The following is a 23,848-nucleotide window of genomic DNA, read 5'->3' as shown; positions in this document are numbered from 1 at the left end:
CTCTGCTCTTGATGTAGCAGTAAATATTTATTTGCCAGCAGCAGAGCAAAAGGTGCTTTCCAAGCCTTCTCTTTGTCATCTTGTCTCTCTTTGTATTTCTGAATTTGCTTATCTTCTGCACTGCATGAAGACACAGACCATAAGGTTGTAGCTCAACACTGAAAAGCTCAATCCTTAGAGACAACTGATGATATCAGTAATTATTTTCCATTCCTAAATTTTAAAATAAGAATTTTTATGCTTTCTGTTATGTTTCTTACACCTGGGAATAATCTCACTAAAACCATCCCATCATTTTTCTTCAAACCCCTCCACAGACCTGACTGCTCTTGTGTGTCTCAAACGCACAAGACTTATCACATATTCAAAATTATCTAATTGGTTTCCTGTTTCCTCAAAATCTTTGGATAGACATCTATTTCCTCTTGCTTTATACACAAATGATGAGATTTTTGGGACAGTGAATCCTCACTTCATCCTGCCATCCACTATGACTGATAACTGCACTACTAATATTCTTACTACTTATTACTGATTTCCCTTGGTCAAGAGGAAGTGGTGATGCAGAAAATTCCTATTGAATTGCTCCCAGGAGAAAGTATTACTATAAGGACTCAATCTATGAATGAAGAATATCAGCTTTATGAGACACAGAGATGGATTTCTGGAATTTACTCACAGGCTTGACCTAGGACTATGCAAAATTCTATTTCTCAAAAGGAGTTGGAGAAGGTCATTAACTTCGGGGGTCACATCAGGAAGGAATGATATAGACCACCCATAAGAATCCCTGGGGAAAAAAGAGTTACTATGCAGTCCTTACCAAAGGAATGGAGTTTTATTGAAACCTTGAAGAAATGTTCAAAGCCATAAGAAATATTTCTCCTCCTCCCATTCACAGGCATGAGTGTTTGTCCTCAGATGGCATAATTTCTGGCACAAATTAATTCTTTCAATGTCTGCTCTGGCTTCCATTGTCCTACTTGAAAAAAGAAATTGTTTTGTGGAAGCATCTTTCAAAATCCCTTAATTTTCCATGGTAATTTCCAATTTGCCCTTGAGCAGCAGAAAACTATAGGAAACATAGGCCAATTTCAAAGCTCAGAAAGAAGAATAAGGACTGGTGTCTAGCAGAGTTCTAATTATTACAACTTCTTTGTTGAACTGTTGCTAGCAAGAAAACAATCAAGAAATCATAGGTGACCAGGCTATCTCCCAACATTTTATTAAGTCTATAAGATCAGTTAATACAGTTAAAAATATACCTAATATTCTAACTAAATGATTTTATATCTTATATATATATATATTCCCTTCCCTGTGTATGTCCTGAGTTAGTGAACTAAACATGCACTGTAAGTGGGACATATAAAAATGTCTTTAATCTCTGGCCATGAATTCATTACCTAAACAAATAGACCACGGATATTCAAAAGGCCCATAATGTTCAAACATAGTTGTACTTCTGCATTAAATAAGTACTTCTAAAAAAAGTACCTGCAGACTTCAGTGAAGACCAGGGCCAGCAACTAGTTTTCAAGGCAAACATTTAAAGTAAACATTTTTATTTAAATTTCTTTTCCATTTGGGAAGTGTAAATGAGAATACATTTGTTTGTTCAATTATTGTACTGTTCAAATCACAGACTGGTTGAGGTTGAAAGGCCATCCCGAAGTCATCTGGTCCAACTCCCCTGTCCAGGCAGGGACACTTACAGCCAGTTGACCAGGACCAGGTCCAGACACCTTTGGAGTATCTTCAAGCATGCAGATGTCACAACCTTTCTGGGCAACCTGCATCAGTGCTTGACCACCCTCACAGAAAAAAAAAAAAAAAGTGTTTCCTGATGTTCACAGGAAGCTCCTCAGTTTTCAATTTGCGTCCACTGCCTCTGGTCCTGTCACTGGACACCACTGAAAAAAGCCAGTGTCCCTTTGGATTTTATATACATTAAGGTTCCCCCCTCTCTTCTGTAGCCCAAACAGTCTCAGCTGTTTTTGCCTTCCATCATAGGACAGATGCTCCAGTTTCTTCAGCATCTTCAGGGCCCTTACTGGACACTCTCCATCATGTCCTTGTCTCTCTTGTGCTGACAGGAAGGAAAGGATGACTACTCTGGATCTGCTTGCAATACTTTACCCTAGATAAGAATACCTTTCACCTTTTTTTTCTGTCAGGGCATTTTGCTGGCACATATTGAACCCCACCAGGACCCCCAGGACCTTCCCTATCAAGCTGCTTTCCTGATGGGTGAACCTCAGAATATATCTGTGCATGGAGCTGTTCTTCCCCAGGTACAGGAGTTTCTACTTCCCCTTGTTGAACTTCATGAGGTTTCTGACAGCCCATTTTTCCAACCTGTTGAAGTCTCTGGATGGCAGAACAGCTCACTGGTGAATCAGTCATTTCTCCCTCTTTTGTGTCATCAGCAAACCTGTTCAGGGTACACCCTGCTCCACCAGCCAGGACATTAAAGAGGATGTTAAGAATTAAGAAAGTGTGCCTGAAAATGTATTTCTGGATTAACTGCTCCATCACCTTCCCACGGATCAAAGTGAAACTGCTTGGCCTGCAGTTTCCTGGGTTGTCCTCCTTCCCCTTTCTGAAGATAGGAGTTACATTTGCTTTTCTCCAGTCTTTGGGCATTTCTCCCAGTGAGTGATCAAATATTACCTGAAGTGGCTTCACCATGATATCTGTCAGCTCTCTCAACACTTGTGGGTGCATCCTGTCAGGTCCCATGGACTTCATCATGGCCAGTTTACTTTTATGTTCACTGACCTGATCCTCTTCTGACAAGGTGACATATTTCATGCTTCGGCCTTCCTCCTGCTCCTTGGAAATGCCATTCCTGAAGGCATTTCATGATAATAAGGTCTGGGGCAAAGGCAACATTCAGTTTAATCAAGTCCCTTATCTCATTAGGCAATGGTCCCATATTTTCCTTAGTCTTACATTTGTCTCCCATGTACTTACAGAAGCCTTTCTTGTTCTTGACATCTCTGGGCAGATTCAGTTCCATGTGAGCTTTAGCTTGATCCCTGGGTTCTCAATGTTTCTGTATTCTTCCCTTATTCTTCTCAAGGAACTTAATGTTCCTTGCTTCCACCCCCTGTAGGCTCCCATTCTTTGTCTGAGCATTGCTAGGATCTCCTTTTCATCCACAGAGTTCTCCTGGTATTTTTGCCTTCCTTTCTGTTCATAGGATGGACTGCTTTTGAGCTTGGTGAAGGTGATCCTTAAATATTTAAATGACTTTTTTGAGTCCCTTTTCCCTCCAAGACCTTACCTCACTGATCTTTGAAGAGGGCAAATCTGCTCTACTGAAGTCCTGGACTCTGAACTCAGTTTTCCTCTCCTCCCTGCCCTCAGGATTTTGAACATCTCATGGTGTCTGCCACCAAGAGTGCCCTTGACCTTCACATCCCAACGAGAACCTCCATGTTGGTATGAAGTCCAGCAGATCACTTGTTCTTGTTGCCTCCTCTATCTCTCAGAGGAGGAAGTTATCAACAACACACTCCAGATGCCTGGATTGTTATGCCATGTTGTCTTGTCCCTCCAGCCAATGCTGGGGTGGTTGAAGCCCCTCAGGAGGACCAGGGCCTAGGAACTTGGGGCTGCTTCCATCTGTTTGTACAGGGTCTCATCCACTTGCTTTTCCTAGTGTGGTGACCTATGGCAGACACCCACTATAACATCACCTTTACCTGTCCTCTCTTATGTGGTACTAAGGGTTAATCCTAACCCTTATGTGCTCATCTCCCTTCTCCATCCATTCCCAGACTGAGCTCCAGACACTCCAACTCACTTCTCACGTAATGGGCAACTCCCCCTCCTCACCCTGTCCTTCATAAAAGACATACATTCTTCCATTGCAACACTTCAGTCATGGGAGCCATCCCACCGTGTCTCCCTGGTCCTGACGAGACCACGGCGCTGCAGCTGCAGGTGGATCCCTGACTCCCTGTCTTTACTGCCCATACTGCCTCCATTAGTACACAGGCACTTTGGAGAGGCACCCCTGCATGCTGAGTTCCTGAAGAGGATCTGGGGAATTAAGTTGTACCCAGAGCTGTGATAATTTTTGATGTAATGTAGGTAAAGCTAAAGACAATTGAGTAATAAATGGCATATCAGGATGATTTAATGCAATAAACTTAATCCGTGAGCTAGAATACAGTGGTTTACAGGAAAACAAGAAATATTTTTAACATTAACAAGATCTCTTTTATTTTTTTTTTCCTGGAATCAGAACCTGATGTTGGCAGTTCCCTACAGAGTAAGAAGCAGTTCTTTAAGATGAAGCTATCTTAATTCAGAATCGATTAAGCCCAACTCATTAGCTAGAACTAAACCGGCACAATGCCCGGTGGCTCTCGCCTCGCAATGCCAGCATGTGGCGCTGTGTCCTGTGAAAAAACAGCCCCTGGTTTGCGAAAAACCTCATTCGAGCATTGTCAGACTCTTCTGAAGCACAGGCAGGAAAACAACGCGGATATTTTTAGCACAAAAATAATCCTCTGCACTCGCAATAATTTGTTAACACTAATTCTACTATTTCTAGTACAAAAAGAATATTTAATGTAATTTATTGACAAAAAAGAGTGAGCAAAACATATGAATGTATCCATGCATCTATTCATCTGGTTAAAGACCATAATTATATTTACAGGTTGGTTGAAATGTACACATAATTTATTTCCAATTTTCTTTATTCTGTAGCCAAATTATTGAAGTCTTTAAAACAAGTATATTTACAAACTTGCATATCTACCCCTTAGGTCTGGAAGATCTTAGTCCACAGTGGGTTTTAATTACCTACTAAATTCTTGAGCTACCGAGCCTGTTTCATAATCTCCACAAAAGGGAACAGGACCTGTGTGACTACAGTTTTACTGGAAGTGAACCTCCAGTCTTTTGTGTGCTAACCAAGTCAGCCCTTACTGAGAAGGAATTTAGTGACTACACCGATGATCTCTGTAACCATGAACTTTCAAACAAAAGCAATTGAGTAAACTGTGTATTCACTAACTTTTTAATCATTAAGGGCTCTATGCCCTTTGCTACCAGACTTCTTAAAACAAAACAAACAGGGTTCATACCCTTTTACTTAAAGTTGGAGTTTATAATATGTGACATAAAAGGCATTAGTAGTAACATGGATGGGATATATCTACTGAATTTTCTGGCTTTACAAGATTTGCATCTGATTTACAGAAAGTTACATTTTTTTTCAGGCAGTTCTTATGATCTGTGGTAAAAGTTCAGTGCACTCAGTGTATCTGAAAACACTATGAATCAGCAAAGCAATTTTCTTTTCATGACTCAAGGCAAAAAGTTGCAAAAGTTTTAGCCAAGGCTTAAGAAAAACTATTTAAAAGATTCAGCTAGAAAGTGGGAAGTCCTGAACTTAATACTGATGTTTGCCATAACGTTGCAAAGACTGTGGATTGACTTCTGTGTTGTTCTGTCATGTGCTGTTTTTAACTTTGTAAATATAGAGATGCTGAATCAGGCAAAGTAACCAGTTTTCTAGCAGTGAGATACCAATCAGAATTAATAAAAGCATTTGTGAACCCCTTATGATCTCTGCTCACTACAAGAGGAAAGGTAACCATTCCAGCTGCAAAAATGAGGAAGCTACACAGAATTGACAGAATTGACAGAATGACTAGGTTGGAAGAGACCTTCAAGATCATCAAGTCCAACCCATGCCCCCTCAGGAGGTACAGCTGAGATGGTCTCCTTTAATTAACCAGAGCATTTCCAAAATAGCTGGCAGGTGACCAGTGCAAACAGCAGGGCACTTTCTGTGCCAGGATGTGGCAGGTGACCTCTCCTTTTGGCAGCTGTGCTCCCTCAAGCATCCAAGGGCACAAACTGTCATCTCCATTTGGTAACACTGGCAGGACTGACTCTGGCCTTCTGGCTTTTCTCAAGTGAAGATTTCTGACAGCTGACAAGAGAGACCACAAGCTGCAAAGTAACATCTAAACTAAAATGTGCCTTGATTTTTGTTATATTTGTATGTTAGCAACACTTCTGACAAGAAATCTTTTCTTAATCTGTGCCTTAATTTTGTGGTAAAACAGTAAAACTATAGCTAGAATCTACTGGTAGAATTTAACAAGTGATTTCCTAGTTGGGATGTAGCAGACCTTTTTATTCTTTGAATTTCTGATATGTAAGTGCACAAAAGGAGCACATATGTAGCCTGGTGAGAATAACAACATTGGGGAATATGTTTTTATTTCACATTTTTATACATAAGAACATTCATAAAAAAATTATAGCCATGTAAAATTAGTACCAGCCAGAACAGTTGAAGATCTTGCTGACTTTTATAAGATTTTAGATGACTTTCCTAGTGAGCACTTAACTTTTACTTGAACTTGTTCCAGTAAAGATGCCTTCTGTAGTCTTTTTAATACAGGGTTTGATAACCACACTAAACTACTACTTATAGTAGTAACTGACCTAGTACTAACTCCTGAAATGGCCTAAAAGTTACTTATTTCAGCTCATATAGCCGTGGGATTTTCAAGTTCAGGAGGCTCAATCCACAGGCTCCGGTGAGAAATGATCCACTTGCTCTTTCTGGCAGCACATACTTGAGACGGGAGGAGTCCATGCAGCGCACACAGGGAGAGGAATGTGGTAGGTAACCTCTGTGCTACATGCCGCGGCACACGCTCCGGCCCTGGAGCTGACGGCAACAGTGAAAGGATGTTAGGCTGATATTTACTGTATGGGGGCCATTTTACAGCTCAAGGTGCTGTTTTGATCTTTTCAGCTATTACACAGAGATATATGGGCTAATGACTTGTAGATTTTCATTTTTAAATAACTCTTCAGAGGAGCCTGTATGTGTTTCACCTTGGGACAAACGCTCACCGCTGCGTTACGCTGTAAGAAACACCGAGTTTCAAAAAGTGATTTCCCTCCGTTCTTGCTTCGCCGTCCTTTTTTAAAATTGATTTTAAAAAGCAGAAATAAAAGAGACTTAACCAGGGTGTTCCCTGGCGCCCAGCCACCCCCACGCAGCCCGCCCGTGTGTAGGGGACAGGGCGGGCGGCTCGGCGGCCGCCCGTGCCCCGCAGGTGGCGGCGTGCGGGCAGGCTCCGCTCGCACCGCGCTGCCCGCGGGCACGGGGCCCGCCCGCCGCCGCCGCCGGCGCTCGGCGCAGCCAATGGCGCGGCTCTGCCGGCATCGGCCCGCCCGCTGCCGGCGGGGGAGGGCCGTGGGCCGGGGCGGGAGGGAGGGAGGACGGGGGTGAGGGGAGTTGAATGATTGAACTTTCTTGTGTAGTTTCTGCGGCGCGGAGGTGTCCGTCCCCGGCGCAGCCCGGCACCAGCCCAGCGAGCGGGAGCCAGCTTACCCCGGCGCCTGCAGCCCCCCGCGCCGCCCGGCCGCCCCTCTGCCCTGCTCTCGAACAGAGCGATGGTGCGGAGGGCGCCCGGCGTGTCCCTCGCCCTGCTCCTCTGGGTGACGACCGCTTGCGGCAGCCCCGACGGGCCGGGGGCCGCCGCCGCCGCCCGAAGGCAGGACGAGGCTTTCGCCACCGCCAGATGCACCTCCAGGTGCCTGAGCCTCCAGATCACCCGCATCTCCGCCTTCTTCAAGCATTTTCAGGTAGGGGCATGGCACCGCGCAGGGAGCCTCTTGCCCACCGTCCGTAGAGGGGTGTCCCCCGGGGTGCGGGGTGGGGGCGGAAAGGACGGCCGGGCGCGGGGCTGGGGTTTGGCGAACTTGGGGGCCCGCGCCCCCAGGGGATGGCTGGCACCTGGAGGCGCCGGGCAGGTGGGCACGGCCCCGCGGCAGCGCCGAGCTCCGTCGGTGTCTGTGGGTGCCGGTAGGGCTCCCCGCCTGGCGGGTCGTGGGGCTCCTGGCACGCTCTGGCTCCTCGCAGGTGCCCGGCGCTCCCGGCCGCTGCCTCCGGTGGTGTCTGGGGCGGCGGGGCGGGCGCGACGCGGTGCTCCCGGGCCGGCGGTGCTCTCGTCCTGCCGAGCGGCGGGCGGCCATGCCGCGGGCTCCGCCTGCCTGCGCGCCGGTGCGCCAGCCGCCGCAGGTGGTTCGCTTCCCCAGCCCGGTGGGAAAGTTTGAGCCTGTTTTTTTAAGGGCGATAATCATGAACGTTTAATACTTGGTTCTGACCTCCTGGAAGGTGAGGGTAACGCTGTATTTTTTTTTTTTTTCCCCTGGGACGGAGACGCACATCTTTGGCTAACGGGACAAGTAGGGATAAAGTGGGGAGAAATGGAATTGAAGTGTCGGGAGACCTGCGGGGCTTAAAATGAAAGCTGGAAGCAGTGCGGAGCTAGTCTAAGAGCAGAGGGTGTCTGCCCGTCCTTCCCGTTCTTCTAGTTACACACGCACCTTTCTCTTTCCCCACCTGTTCTTCACTGCGCAAATATTAAACCTACTCGAATTCATCCAAATGACGGAAACCCTTCCGAGCTGCAAGCCGGTCTCCCTCCCCAGAGCCGCAGCCCCTTTGGGGAAGGGCTGGGCAGCTCGGTGCGAAGGGAGCCACCTCGGCCCTTCGGGGCGGCACGCCGGGGACGCGCCGCTCGCTCCCCCGGGGGCTTGCCGGTCCGTGAGAAACCGGGAACGCCCGGACGAGCGCCTTGAGTGAAGTTTGCATTGGGGAAGGGTGTTCGCAGCAAAGGCAGGTCTCCGAGGTATTTAAGCATAAACCGATTTAAAAAGACAAAAAAAGAGGGAATGTTAAAGGAGAGCTGAGTGTGTGTGCTGTAAGGACAGCAGAAGTTGGTTGGGTGCCTTCAGCCGGGTTTGGGTTGAAGAGACGGGGCTTGCGACCCGAGCAGGCTGGAGAAGGGACGGCCCAGCCCTGCCCTGGCCGCTGCTCGGCCGGGGGCGGCGGAGCGCCCGCTGTCAGCGTGCTCCGTGCATCCCGGGATGGCCTGAAAGGAGGATACCCATTAATATAGCTCATTATCCCGGAGAGTGGTTAGTATTTTTTATTGCGTTGTCAAGCGGTTGTAACTTACTTGTTTTACAGTTTCAGTGGCTAAAGAGGCAGTTTAGAGCAAGTCTAGATCACAGTGAAAGCCTTTTTCTTGTTTTTTCTTTTTTTGTGCGTTTTCTTGGCATGATTTCTTTTTCAGCGTAAAACTGCTGACAGAATGCACACTGCACACAATCGTGATTACATTTTAATTAACTAGAGTAAAATAAGTAGGGAATTACTCAGTTAGGACTTGATAACTGGCTGTTTTTTTGCAATCAATTGAAAATCTCAGAGTTTTAACCCCAACCTGCTAAAGCACGTGGTAATTTATCTTAATTACTACGGATTATACTCCTGCTAGACATGAAACGACTGTAATGTTTGGAAGATAAAGTGGTCTCGTTTATAAAAGTTAAACTCTCCATTGTCTTATAACGAGGAAAAGGAGGAGAGTTTTAAAGTACATCAAGCATCCAGTGTTCTCACAGGAGACTGATAAAACAGTGTGGGCTGTAGGATGTGCAAGTTTGGGCCAGATTATTCCATGTGGGTTTAAGGGTATGATGTTCCATTCCTTTCTCTTCTCCCTCCTTCTAGCCATTCCCCTCCCCTTTTCATCTCAACTGGTAGCAATTTCTGGAGTTCTTTTCATTTCAGATGTCCACTTATCTTGTAATCTGATTCAACCTTTGAAGCAAACTAAACACTAGCTCTTCCCAGTCAGAGCAGGAAGGAACTCTAGTGTCTCCCAGTTAGGCAAGTATTGAAAGACTGACCCACTCATTTCTCAGCCCTGCTTTAGATACAGCCTCTGTGGTGGGGGTTAGGGAGACAGCAGCTGGACATGTTTTGCAAGAGATGATCTTCCCAAAACTTCACAGAGACTTAATTTCACATAGTTTATGGTACTAAAATCACATTACTAACAACTTTTTAAAGAGAATCAAGCAGTATGAATAGGAAGTCGGGGTAATTCTATGTCTTTTGTTTGAATGGCAGCTAATATTTTTACAACTTTTAAATGTCAACAAGGGATTTTAATCCATTCCCCCCCCAAGACCTTTCACCCATTTTTCTTTACTGTTCTTATTTTTAAAAGTTTCATTAGAGGTATTCCTTCTAAAAAACCTATTTGTTAATTTACACTTGGGAAGCAATTCTAAGCCTATTTTAAATGTACACTGTCAGTAGACAATGTCAGTAGAAATTTTAACTGAAGCATAGGTCAAATAATATATTTTTTTATTCCATGTAGACTATTGATGTGGGCTAGAAGACGAATTGGTCACCTAAATCAAAAATCTTTGATCTTCAGAGTACTTGTTGAAGGGGCATGGATGCCTGCTTATTCCTGTAAAATCTCCATGGCTAGGGGGGTTTCCAGTTCTGGTGGTGTTGGGAAGTTCCATGTGGAGATTATACCAAAGGATACATGAGATCATTGAGAGTTATGCACCACATGGGTCCTAGACCCAATGAAATGTGTGTGTTTGATATCTATGGCCTACTTCCAGGCCATGATCTTTCACAGAGAGCATGCTAGCACAAAGGCCTTTCATCCTAAGCAATCAAACAAAAAATTATAATTAGGAGGGGTCATAGTGGATTCTTCTTTTATATAAAACTTATTGATTACATGCTCATCCACAGCAGAGAATTATGTTTACTCTCTAAATGAAGGGGCTCCAACATATCTCTTCTATCTTACTGGAATGTGTTCAGTTGTGGGCTTTAGCTTGCTCTGAAGTTTTGCAGATGAGAGAAAGCATTTTTATCCCAACTGTGTTACTCAGGCCCCTGGACAGCACCGAATGAAGCATTCATTGACCTGTGACCAGAGAGAGTAAGGGCAAAGAGAGCTCATCTCTTTAGCCTTATGCTCAGAGTACTTATTTTAAGCCATTTTGGGTGTTGACACTAGAGTTTTGCTTTGACTGTTGCAGAACATGTATGAGGGAGTAATTGGAGCATTCGCTGGAACCTGTCCATGTTCTTGGGTCACTCCCTTGATAAAGCAGAGCTCCTAGTGCTGTGCTTCTTTTTCTGACAAAATTCTCTCTAAAACACCTGAACAGGGGAGGATTGCAAGAATGCTCTTCCACTAAGCTCGAGCTTTACCATCAAATGGCCTGCTTAGGAGAAGGTGTGGATTTGAACCTTGAAGTCCTATATCATAGTCAGCATTGTGTGTGTTTGGCTGTTATCTGAAGGACCATGCCTGGGTGTTAGTATGGTGCCCTTATAAGATGAGCAGGGCAATTCCTTTTCTAGTCTGAAATGAGAGGAAGGACTAGGGTGTCTGCCTCTATAAGAAACACCAAGACTGTGAATCCTGTGTGGAAAAGGCATACTATTTTCGGGACAGGAGTTGCACAGTGATGTCGTTGGATATAATCTTTCCTCAACATTTTCTTATTAAGGCAGTTTCTGTCTCAGTGTTTGAGTTGATCTCCAGGAGAAAGGTACAAATTTTAATTTGATGTATTCAAAGTTTGTTTGTGAATCTAGTTTTATAGTAATTTAGTACAGTAGGTAAAACCCCTTGAAGATGAGGTCAGTTACTGCACAAGTGCTTGTTTTTTGAAAAGGGTATGGGTATAAACAGGGACCTCATACAGCCAGCTGGACAAGAGGCCTGAATGCTCAGATTAGTTTTGGTAGAGCTTTTCTGCATAACCTGCTGGTTTTAGTGGAGTGAGACTAAACTCCTTGCATTGCTATCTGTGGGTGTAGCCTTTCCCGTTTGTGATATTAGTTGTGGATGAACTTGTTTTATTTTGGGGGACCAGACATGGCAGTAACGTTTTTAGTGTTTTGTTTGCAAGTTGAGTGAAAAAACAATTTGGATTTTAATCTCTAATGCCATCCATTAGAGACATGTTTTAAAACTGGCTTGATTAAAATTTTCTTTGTGAATAACAGCTTGAACATCACTGTAACTACTTAGGCTAACAATGTTACGGTGAGAAAACTTTACTTTTTTCTTGTGGACTCATCGATCTTTGTCTTAGCTGGGATCTGTTATAGACCTCTCAAGCTCAAGTGTCTTCCTGTGTAATATGTGCAACTTGATAATTTACTTAAGACACAGGACTGGTCAGTCTTGTTTACTGGGTCAAAAGCTGACAGGGTGGTAGAACATGTCCTAAGAATTTGGGGTAGTTGCCAGTAAGATTGCCTGTGGTTGTGGTGTGGTGTGGTGTTTTTGTGGTGTCACTGGAGAGGTTACAGCCATATGCTTACAGAGTATATGCTGAGGCTGAACAGCACCTCCTGGCAACTTGTTCTAGCATTTAACCACCCTCACAGTAACAAAAAAGGTGTTTTCTCATGTTCAGTTTAAGTTTCCCATGTTTCAGATTTGGCCATCGCCTCTTGTTGTGTTACTGGGCTTCACTGAGAAGAGTCTGGCTTCCATTTCTTTACTCTCTCCCCTCAGGTACTTACAATCACTGATGAGGTTTTTCTATGCCAGACTAAACATTCCCAGTTCTCTTAGCCTCTTCTCATGTGAGAGATATTACTGTCCCTTTTCTGGGCTCCCTTCACTAAGTCCATCTCTTTCCATGTCATGGGGGGCCCAATACTGGACCTAGGTATGGAGGTAGGTATGGACCTAGTACTGGACACCAGGTGTGGAGGAGTGACTAGAAGAGAGAACAGGATTGGCTACATTTTAAGGATATAATGCCTGCTAAATAATGTTTCTTGCTTTTAAATTCATTTCCATGATTTAGATTTTCTTACATGAGCTCATATATGATCCTTTATGCATTAAAAACCACAATGCTAATGCTAAATAATTTTTTTCCATCCTTTTAGATATTGGTACATCTCACTATAGTTTTAAATTTTTTTTGAGGGGGGTAATCTTCAGTAGTAAATTGAATCTTAGAAAATCCATTTCTTCATTCATCAGGGGAAAGTCCAGGTACCTGGAGGTGTCTACATGTTGTGTGATCCAGCATTGTGACTGCTGCTTGAACAGGCTCATGAGACATTGTTTCTAACCAGTGTCCATTTTAATGAGTTTTAACATTCAGGCAACACCGTGGATGACCTTGGTCACATAAGGGTTCTGTGTTTGTGTTGTTTGTGAAGTGGAGGAATTGTAGCTGAAAATTTTGATACAACATAGACATCCTTAAAGTGGTAAGCCAGTTTTGTGATATATGGAAGGAAATTAGAGGGAAATTACCTCTTGTAAATGTGATTTAGTGGAAATCTAATAGTAATATACTATGATTTAGTACTTAGGAATTAGTACTAAGCTAGATGAGCCAAGGCTAACTCAAAATTGTTTTTGAAAGTATGGAAAAATATTGTTTTAAGCTAATAGAGCCATATGTTGCATAATGATTAGTAGCTGTAAAAGGGAAGAGTAAGGCCATAGAAGTTTGTTATATTGAATGACTGATAACTATATGGTGGTAGGAGGTTGTTTTTAGTGTTGTAGAAGGACTTTTGCCTTTCAGGACAACTAAAGTTTTTGAAGAAAAACAGGCAATTCTTTTAAGTAAGTAATAAAAGGTTCTCAGATTTTATATCTGCAAGCAAATAATGTGCAAGTGATTACCTCTAGATAAGCAATACCAGATTTCACCTACAAGTCAGGAAGCTAGTTTTGTCTCAAGGCCAGCACATCTGCCTTCAAATTGCCTGTAACTCTGAAGAGACTGCACCTGCAATAATCTGCAGTGGGTCCCAGCTGGGAAAGTTGTGGCCAGGCTGAAAGTCCAGGATGCTTGTGTCTCTCTATGCTCTGCTGTAGAGATGCTGGAAATCATGAAGAAATCATTTATTGTAACCGTCTCAAATAATTCTGAAACTATACATTGTTTTTTATTAAATCTTTTTAAAAGATATGTGGTACTTCTGCAGTGAGATATGGTAGATATGTAGTGTTCTATTCCCAGAATATTTCAGTTCCAGTGGACAGGCTGCCCAGGCACTGAGTTTACTTAGTTCTCTTGGGACATGTTCGCAACCTTTTCTAAATGTGAGGATGTGTGCCATCTGCTTTTGTTACTGTTTCAGTACTCATCTCTTTTCCAAAAATAGCCCTTTTGTTAAGTAATTCTGACTTTCATATGTCTTACAAAGCACACTGCTCCTAATTTATTTCCACAGAAAAATTGTAGCATTTGTCATTACTTTGTTTTTCTCAAAACCCATTAAAAGGCCCAATCCTTCTTCTGTTTTTAATGTTCATATTGCATATGATCTGGATAATTATTCTGGCATTTGGTGTGCCCTGATTATCAGGATCTGCTGTCATGAACAAAATGTGCACAGATCTAAGAGAATCTTGGGTAAAACCTGTGAAAATGAAAGGTTTGTTTTGACTAACAATGGTTACATCTAGTGAAAACAGCTGCATTATTCACCATATTGTGTGATTGAGGCATAGTTAGTCTTTGCTGTTGTAACCTGGTCTGGTATGAACCTCCCTGATTTCTAATTTGAACCTCCCTAAGTGGGAATTTTAACTTTCTCATAGCCAGACCCAAATCTCTTTGCCCTCAATGGATGCTCGCATAGTTGATATGAGTGCAGGGGTTTGCACGGCCTGGTCGTTGTTTTCTAGTGGCTTTGATGACTCAGACTTGCTCATTGCTTTCCTAAATTAAAATACTTGTCGGTGTCTCAAGTGTAAGTTTAAATGCAATCAAGTGAACTGTATGAAAATGTAAGTGGATGGTGAGCAATTGTACTGAGCAATGGGAGTTGCCAAGATATTTTTCTCACGTTTACTTGTGTATTCTTAAATGTTAAGAAAAAAAAATTCTTTATGCTTATGTTTGTAAAATTAAAATTTGCTAAGTGTGCTGGTTACCAGGTGCAATAAACGCAACAGGAATTACTAATAGGTTTTAAAGCAGACATTTTATTTGTAGAGGATATTGGCAAAGAATAGTTTAAATGTCACAGTCATGCTGGTGAAGCGGAGGAAATGCTGCTTTTGAAAAGCATTAGAAAACTTCTAAAAGAAAAAGACTGTCAGTTCTAAAATATAAATACTTTTGCATTGGAAGATATAGCCACTTAATACAGAGCAAAAGGTTTTTCAGATGGGTAGTGTTCCTAATAAAACTATCACTAAAGCATTATTTATTGTCTGAAAATGGGTTGTCTCTGTGATTAATTAGTGCTCTAAAACTAATTTAAATGTATTTGATTTAATAAGTGTTGTATAAGGAAAAAACCCCAAAACGTTAGATTTCTGAGACAGCTTGAAAAGCAGACTGATTTTCCAGATGCTCATCATTTGTCATTTTGTAAAGAGCATCTTCTTGAGTGCTGAATTTGTATTTACTGATAGAGATTGTTATTGACACTCTGACCTGCATCTCCACTGGCCATTCTGTTTGAATTTTTTCTCTGACTAGCTGGATTGAAGTACAGAGCCAACTTTTGTAAACAGAAAAAGAGAGTGGTGTAATTTAGCACCCATGTCTTTAAAGATTGAAAGTAGGAATAATGACTGAGTATCAGGAGTATCCTACAGAAGATAGACACATCTGTATTGATATTTAGTAGCTGGTGCCTAACAAATGTAAACCTTGCACTAAACTCCTTGCCTAGGAGTTTACACCAAGAATCTTCATTTTTTGATCTCTCCCACAGCTGAGCTTTATAAGGCTTTATACTTCAGAAACCTTTGAAGTTCATGAAAAGCCTTCTGTTGATTTCAGCTGGATCAGGTCCACGTGTGAACACTAGGTCCATGTAGTCAACAAAGTAGAGTGCTGTGAACTGGGTGTCCCAGCTCCAGTTGTATCTGGTTTTCAGTCTTTTAATGACCAAGAGGTCACAGGACACAGAGATGGAGAACTGGGGGTGTTGAAAGGTAAGTGGACCCTTTAAACTTGAAAGTAGAGTATTGTTCTTTTCTTCTCTGATTAAAAAGAATCACACATTCTATCCACTGAAAAGAATATCAGATGTTTCCAGATTTGGGGAGCAACCCCAGTCTAAAGTTTTAATTGCATTTCTGTTGTCTTCTGTGAATAACATTTTCACCAATGCGTCTCTCTAGACTGTCAAAGAGATGTGACATCAGAGTTATGTACACACACATGTAATTACTTTCCTCTAAAAAAGAAGAGACTTGTCTCAAGCTTGCAAAGGACAGAACTCCCCTGGTGGGCAGTTAGATTGCTGAGGAGCACGTCTTCAGAACTTGTAGGAAAAGTGAGAAAAGGGACAGAGTCTCAGAATGGAGAAAGGTGGAGATAGGTGGACTTTAGCAGGCTTATAATACTGGAAGGAGAAATTATGTGAGAGTAGAGGGCAGTGTAAAATTTCCTGTGACACAGTTAATTGAAATTAAGGAATTATGGAAGCAGAGAACAGATGTAATGGGTCTGTAGGAAGAGTTGTTTGTAACTGTTTCTTGTGAACATGTTTTATTTCTGTCCTTTCTCAGGTGCTTGAAATTTTACTTGGTTTAAAAAATTTAAAAGATTTTTCATTTTTGAAACATAGTAGGCATGTTTTGAAAACCCTTTTGTCTTCATTGAAGAAGTCAGTTACTGGAAGGGCCGCTATGAAAATTCACAACAAAGTTCTAGCTGATGATGTATTTTTTGTCAGAACTCAGACAAACTGCTGCCACTGTAATTCCTCAAGTGGTCACAGCTGAAACTGCAAACCTGGCCAAGGTAGTGAAGCCTGTTTTTTCTGCCTGTGAGGGCTGCAATCTAGCTGTCATGGATCCTGTAATAAGATAATATGAGGGGAAAAAAGATTGCTTTGGAGCAAATGTCTTGTGTCCAGACAGTCAGAAATTGAGGCTGATGGTGAAGATTGGATGAGAATCATGTACTCATTTAGTCTAGTGCAAACATAGTTCAACTTTCCTTGCCATTCTTATGAGAATTTAGAAGCATAGTTCTGTTTTCCTTTTTTAATATGTTACTCTTTAGGGAAGCTATCTTCACAGTAATTTATATTAAAAAAAAAAGGAAAAGCAATTTCAGTACATGGATGTGATTTCTCAGCTAGTGATTTAGGCCATGAGCATAGAGCAATACGTCATTTGTATTTAACTGATTGTGTTTTTTAACTGCTAATGACTGGAACATTCCAGTCAGGCCTCAGGGCATTTTTGGACCTATACACTACAAATTCATTTTTTTGACCTTGGTGCTGTAAGACTTTGGGTTTCCTTTGAATTTAGCACATGGCTGAACAGATATGTGAAGCAGCAAATAGTGAGGAAGGGGTGATAACAATATATTATTATGATGATGATGTCTTGATACAGTGACTATTTGTCATTCTCTTCCCCAGAATTTGTGTCCCTATATATAAGCTATTTCAACTGTGTGACTTTTTTTTCTTTTTGATTAGGTGATGGTTGTAGCTCCTTTGACAATGATAAAATCATGTTAATGTGTAACTACGACTAGACAATAATGAATCACACCATTATCTGCCCCCATTTTAATTAGTTACAGAGTGTATTTTATGTTGACATTTAATTTGTACCTAACAATTTTGGGAGGGGAACTGGAACTAAAAGAGCTTGAGGCTTTCTTCTGTTTTGAAATTTCCTTCTATGCAACTATGAACTGAGATCAAGAATTAGCCAAACATTGGTCAGTCTGGATATGCAGTAGGTGGAAGAAACATTTGGGTTTAGACAAACTGACACAAAGAGGTAAAAATAATCCAATTAATGAAGAGTGTGTCACTTCATATACTACTTAGTAGCAGCTATGGGACATGTTTGTCAGGATAGATAAAGAAAAGAAGATGTAGATTTTTACAGCTAGGAGCTTATTGCTGGATTTTTTCTTTGAGTTAAAAAGTTGAATACACAATGTGAACGACAGTAGCTTTCTGGTAAGTTTCATGGGTTTTCTGTCCAGTGGCTCCTCACTGACCAAGTGGAGTAGAAATGCACACGTGCTGCACATGCAGCATATTAGTTCATCTTGTAAAAGATTTGGATTATTCATAGATTCACACCCATGCATTTGAGCACTGGACAGCATCAAAGCCAGGATTTTCAGTGGCAATTGATGTGGAACAGCAAGCAATAATTATTTCAAGTCTTCTTCCCATGTTCAAAACTGTGCTTACGTAGAAAAAAAAGAGCAGTGGTGTGAACTAAACTTGAAAGTTACATTTAACCTCAGCTGTTTTCCAAATTGTAAAAAAGTGTACATTTACAGTTTCCTAAAGGATATGCTGGCTGCCTTTGTTTTGGAATAGAAAACACGACTTGGTTAGTTTTAAAAACTGAAGAGCTTTACAAATTAATGTAGGGTGGGCTCATGTTGTTTACTTTCAGATTTCTAACTGATACTCATTGATTCTTCCATTTATATAATTAATAGGCTAAGACAGAATTTTTCTGGAGTTTTTGTTACTGGCCTAAGTCTGATATCTCTACATTTGATAGTAATGCATCCATCGGTTTCAGTGGAAAGAAGCTTAGGCCAGTGAAAATATAATAGAAATATCTGCTTAGAGTTTAAACAACATGCAGAGAACTTTCTTGTTCTTATCTATAAAGGTGATTAACTTGAATTTGTTAAATACCATCTTGTTGTATCATGACATCTTTCTTTTCAATTCAATGGTAGTAAATAGCACAATGCCATTAGGACAAAGTAAAACTGAATTGCCAGTTACCTGCTAGATGTAAAGCATCTTTAAATATTTGTAGAAGAGATTCTTTGAGATGACAAGGGAAGGTAGAAGCAATTTAATGTAACCAGAGCTAAGAACCTCTAAAGACAGCAGAAATTTTTTTTTTTTTCAAGACGAGATACATGGAGTCACAGTCAGAAACTGGGCAGTATCCAGGTGCTGTCAGGGATTCCAGAGTATCCCTTTAAGTTTCATCAACAGGCATGGCTTGTTCTCTTAATAATAGGAGCAGATGTCAAATTTTTATGCCTCTAAGATGCTTAGTCATACCTAGGAGATCCATCTGGTATAGATCGAGCCTCAGTTAACTTGTTCTCACCCATGAACTTCCCACTGAGAAAGTAAATTGAGCAGAGCTCCTCAGTCCAATGAAAAAGAAACTTGAATATTATCAATCTACTTGTAGTACCAGAACCCCCTTCACTGTCTTTCTTTCATAGTTGCTTTACACAGGTGACAAGGCTAGTAAAATAGAAGGAAACTTTATAATTCGGACAGAATTCCTGGAGCATACCACCAGTATCAGCAACTTTCCAAAAAGGAACAACTGAAATATTTGTCAGTTCTGCAGAAAAAGGTGATTTAAGAAAGAAAAACAAAATCTTAATATGAAATGCCTGCTGATAGTACAAGTTATTGACAACTGGTATTAACTGCAGTCATCCAGATTTTATGAGCTTAAGGATATATATTACAGTGGTTTTCTTTTGTGGCTGTTGATTTAGATTAAAGATATAAAAGCAAATGCTTTTATTTGCTTCACAACTGGTGTGATTCCTGCAGTGGAATTCTGTGAAATTCCATATCTAATTGTTTACATTAACTGAAGGTTTTAAAATTCTGTGGCTTGGGTAGGGACTTAGGCTGTGCTTTGACATCTCTCATGTTACAAGCCTTTCAATAACTTCAATGCAAATTAACCTGATTTAATTTTTAGCTCTTTCACCTGGTGCCAGGAAGGTCTGAAACATGATGGACCTGTCAGCAAATGCTGGTTCTGCATAACAGCTACATCTCTGGTAACCATATGTGTTAATGACAAATGCTTCAGTTCTGCCTTGAAGGGAGATTTATTTTCCTTTTATGGTATGTCTTCATTAGTTAGTTATAAGACTGTATTCTAAAAACCTGACATATAAAGTGCTTTTATGTTTGTGGGAAATTTTATGGCAATGTGATGAAACAACATAAATCTTCCACTGAAGATTGTCTGTGAAGAAAGATCAAGTTGATACCCCTGTACTTTGAATGGTATGAGTAGTTTTAGTATATTGTTATCAGTAGAATTTATTGTTGATTTCTTCTCTCTCTCATCTGTCGTTTCACAGTCTTAGGTTGCTTGCAAGGTGGTCTAGAATACTGGACTGCAGCAATTGTTCCATGGAATATAGATTTCTCGTCGCATACAGTTCTTAAACTGGGAAAAGCCCCTAAGAAAACAGGAAGAATCTATTGTAACTTGTATTAAAAGGCTGTTTCTCTCAGGCATATACTGTCAGTGTTGCAGGGCCAAAGGGTCTCAGCTAGGATCAACTTAGATGTGTTAAATTTCAAGTGGAAAGGGAAAGACTCACCCACCCTGCAGTGTGTTCCTTCCCTTGATGCCTGTTTTTCATCCATTGCCACCACAATGTCATCGCAGCTTCTGATGTTGTGGGATCTGTTACCATTCCTTAAAATGGTCTGCACATAAACACCAACAGGGATTACAGGTCTGGGAGCTGGGAAAAGGCAGCAGCACTGACTGGTCTGGAGAAGAGCATCATGGCTTCCTCTGCTCGTGTGACACTGAGGAGGATGTTCAGTAAGTGATGGGATGTGTGGTATCTGAGCAGATGCTACTGGCATCCCCTCGTCTGTATGGCAGGTTTAATTTGGCAGCTCTGTGTGTTGGCCTTCTGCAGAAATGAGAGCTGGTTTGGGAAGGGACAGGCCAAGGACCGAAAATAAGGATCAAAGGAGAGAAGAGTGTTAACCTGTCTGATAAGATTTTTGTTGAGCTGTGCTTTAGAGATGAAACAATAATTTGTGGCCTTATTAAACTGCACCCATTACATCTTTTCTGTCTCCCTGCAACGTCTACAGTGAAGGCAGATGTATAAAAATAATAATTAAAATATATCAGGGCAATAATACTTTTTTATTTCTTTTGAAATGCTGCTTTAACTGTTGTGGTGAAAGACTTTTTTTTGTGTGTGTGTGGTTTCTATCAATATTGTGTTGGGTTTGGTTCAGGTTGCAGATAGGCTATTCTGCTTAAGTCCAAGGGTCATTTTTTATTTGACAAAATCTCTAATTCCTGAATGGCCACAACCCTTTTGCAAATGCTTCTAGAAAATCCCAGGTCTGGTGAGGTGCACTTCGCTCACTGAGACAGGTCTTCCATGGAAAATGGAACAAAAATCCCCAAGGACTGTTTACACAACTCTTAGACCTCCAAAGATTGTGTTAAGTTTTACACTTTTTACTTTTGAGAGCTTTTCTATGCACTTTAATAATTCCCCCAAAACATAATTTTGTATAAAAAAAGTTACAAATATTAATGGGTCTCTGGAGCTATCAGTGAATAGTTATGGTCAAATATTAGACTGCATATTTCATCTGTAGGATTGGTATTTGTGCTAAGTGTTACTGCTGAGATTATGCTTTACTACATGATTTAAAAATATTAAAAGATAATGAAGCACAATGTTCATATTGGCAATTATGTTTATTGAGCTTATTGCCTTCAAAGAGGAAAAATTTTATAGTAATACATCAGGACAATAGGAATAAGGAGATACTTGTCACAAATATTTTATGTTGAGAAAGGTGCTCCATGGAATTCGTATTTTCCTTTGTGTTCCTTTAAAAGGGAACTGAAAATATATGTATTCATCAGCTTGTGGGGATGTGGCTGCTACTGTGGCTTAAAATATTTAGTAAAATGGTAACACATGCCAAAGGGAAAGGAAATGCATTCCTGAAATTTATCATGTGAATTTCACTCAATTATATTGGAAATAAATAGTCTGTCAAGGCCAAGAATGTGAGTGTGTAATTTGATGGTGCCTGACTGAGCCATAGTAACATGGCTACTGAAGAGCTGCTAAGTTTGAGGGACAGGTGTGTGTATCCGTACTCTAGCCAAAGTTACAAGTGTGGTGTATAACAATGTCCCTCTCATACATGCCAGACAGGATAGGAGAAAATGCAGTGAAACTTCACTTGGCCAGTATGTGGTGCAGTAAAAAGCATTTAGCAGTTTTTGGAATCAGAAATTACTCCATGACAATGCAACATGCATGGACTATTCCGTGTTTGTGTAGTTTATGGCTAGCCTATTTATAATGGACATTTTAGTTGATATAAAAATGCGTGGTTGTTATTTTTTGTGTGTGTGTGGTTAGTTTCTTAAGGATGTGAGACAACAGAACCTTAAGCATTTTGCAAGTCTGGAAAGGAAAGCTGCCCTGACTGACCCTGAAACTGTGGTTTTAGAGGAAAATTTAGTCTAATAGGAAGCACTGAATTACTACTCTTGTGTGTTTGGGAGATGTTAGAAATGTCTGAGATGCAACTTCACATTAGTGTTTTAATGTGGATCAGAGTTTGTTTTGGAAGTGAGTCTCTTAAGTATCATGATCACCTTTTCTTTCACATTATGGACCAGTCTAAGAGCTCATACACTGGATTTCTTCTGGATTAACATAACTGGGAGAGATAATCCAGAGATATCTAATGTACTTTAGCAACTAATGGACATTGTGTCCATGGGACCAGACTAGAATTAGTTGAAGGAAAGGGGAGAGTTGAAATATGTGTAGTGCATACATCAAGCCTATCAGGACCAGGTGTTTTGCTCAATAGATGTGTTTCTGTGGTCCACATGACTTCCTAGGGAGCTGGTAGCTGATTCTGGAGTGCTCTGTTGGTAGGCAGTGGAGGCAAATGCAGCCTGTGATAAACATACCACATCACATGCTCTTGGGAGTCACCCAACTAACCAGTCATCTTATTGAGAATAGTAATATGGACTGTAGTTTTCAGTTATAAAATCAAAGCAGTGTGCAAACATTTCTGAAGCATTGAATCCTACAATATATTGAGAACCAGTTGTATTTTTTTCAAATACAGAGTAGGTTGTATATGTCTGCATTTATATTGTATCTTACGTAAGTAAGCATTACGTTTTTAGGATGCATTTTGTTCTTTTTTATATTAATTTCCCAAGGCTGCACTTCCTTGAGTCAGCATGTACTTTTTTATCTCATCATTTCATACGTATAGCAAATCAAGTTTATGACACAACAGAAGAGGTGCATTAGGACTTTGAAAGGGTGGGGATTTTGAAATAGAGCCTATGAACAAGTAGTTGACAGGCTATCTTTTGTTTCCCATATGAATGCTGTTAGACTAGTTTCTGTTCACTTCAACTGGATTATTTAATCCCAAAAAAGTGTGTTCAAAATTTGGCCCAAATATAGATGAAGCTTTAATATATAACTTTAATATCTTCCAGTGTGTTTAATTCCTCCTGTTGCATGGAGGAGTGAAGTTTATTTCATCTGGATTCTTTTACAGATTGGTAAAAGCTTCTGCTAAACAGAATAAGACCTCAGTTGAGATCAGTCTTAGAAATGGTAGGAGTGAAGTCTGTGAAACCACAAGAAGGCAGTCATAACTCACAAGTGTGTGGAGACACAAGGATTTCTGTGCTCATTTGTTTTTACAGCTTGTGTTTATCTAGGAGTTTCTCTGTGTATTTGAGAAGACAGTGCTCTAAAAAGAGGAGAGGTGTCCCATACTTAGAGATGCAAATTTAATGCAAACAATGCATAGTCTATTCTCAAAAGTACCAGTCTTCTGCTGTTTCATTGGTAATGGCCTTTGGATTTTGATGATTGTCTTTCTAGGAACCTGTTGATGATGACAGACAGAGAACAAATAGTGTTGGGTATCATGATATAGGTGATGGATGGTGATTTTCTTAATTTCTTTTTTAATTACTCTGGTCTAACTTTTTTTTCTTTTTTTGGTGTATGTGAAGTTGTATATTTTAATGTTTTGGTCTGTAACAGCAATAAAGGTTGATTTTGTATAAACTGTTTAGGAAATATCAACACAAAGTTTAGGTCAATATAGTTCTATTTGTAGCCATCCATCTACAGGAGGACCCACCATATCTTGTGATAGGAGCTAGCACATTACAGATGATGGCAATGTCAACAT

General features: G+C 40.9%; 1 protein-coding gene across 2 annotated transcripts in view; it reads left to right on the top strand.

Moving 5' to 3' along the window:
* The first annotated feature begins 7,298 nt into the window (after positions 1-7,298).
* Positions 7,299-23,848, top strand: part of ANOS1 (anosmin 1) — a 131,899-nt gene continuing 115,349 nt past the window's right edge. Inside the window, exon 1 of one of the 2 annotated variants that reach the window (XM_059839726.1) lies at positions 7,299-7,635. In XM_059839726.1, the coding sequence (XP_059695709.1) occupies positions 7,444-7,635 (192 nt within the window). In that variant the 5' untranslated portion in view covers positions 7,299-7,443. The remainder of the gene's footprint in view (positions 7,636-23,848) is intronic. The other variant, XM_059839725.1, reaches the window with a different exon arrangement.

Source organism: Haemorhous mexicanus, chromosome 2 (assembly GCF_027477595.1).
Source record: "Haemorhous mexicanus isolate bHaeMex1 chromosome 2, bHaeMex1.pri, whole genome shotgun sequence".
In the NCBI taxonomy this organism is placed as follows: domain Eukaryota; kingdom Metazoa; phylum Chordata; class Aves; order Passeriformes; family Fringillidae; genus Haemorhous; species Haemorhous mexicanus.
Note: the sequence above shows the minus strand (reverse complement) of the source record. Positions and strands in the feature narration are given on the sequence as shown.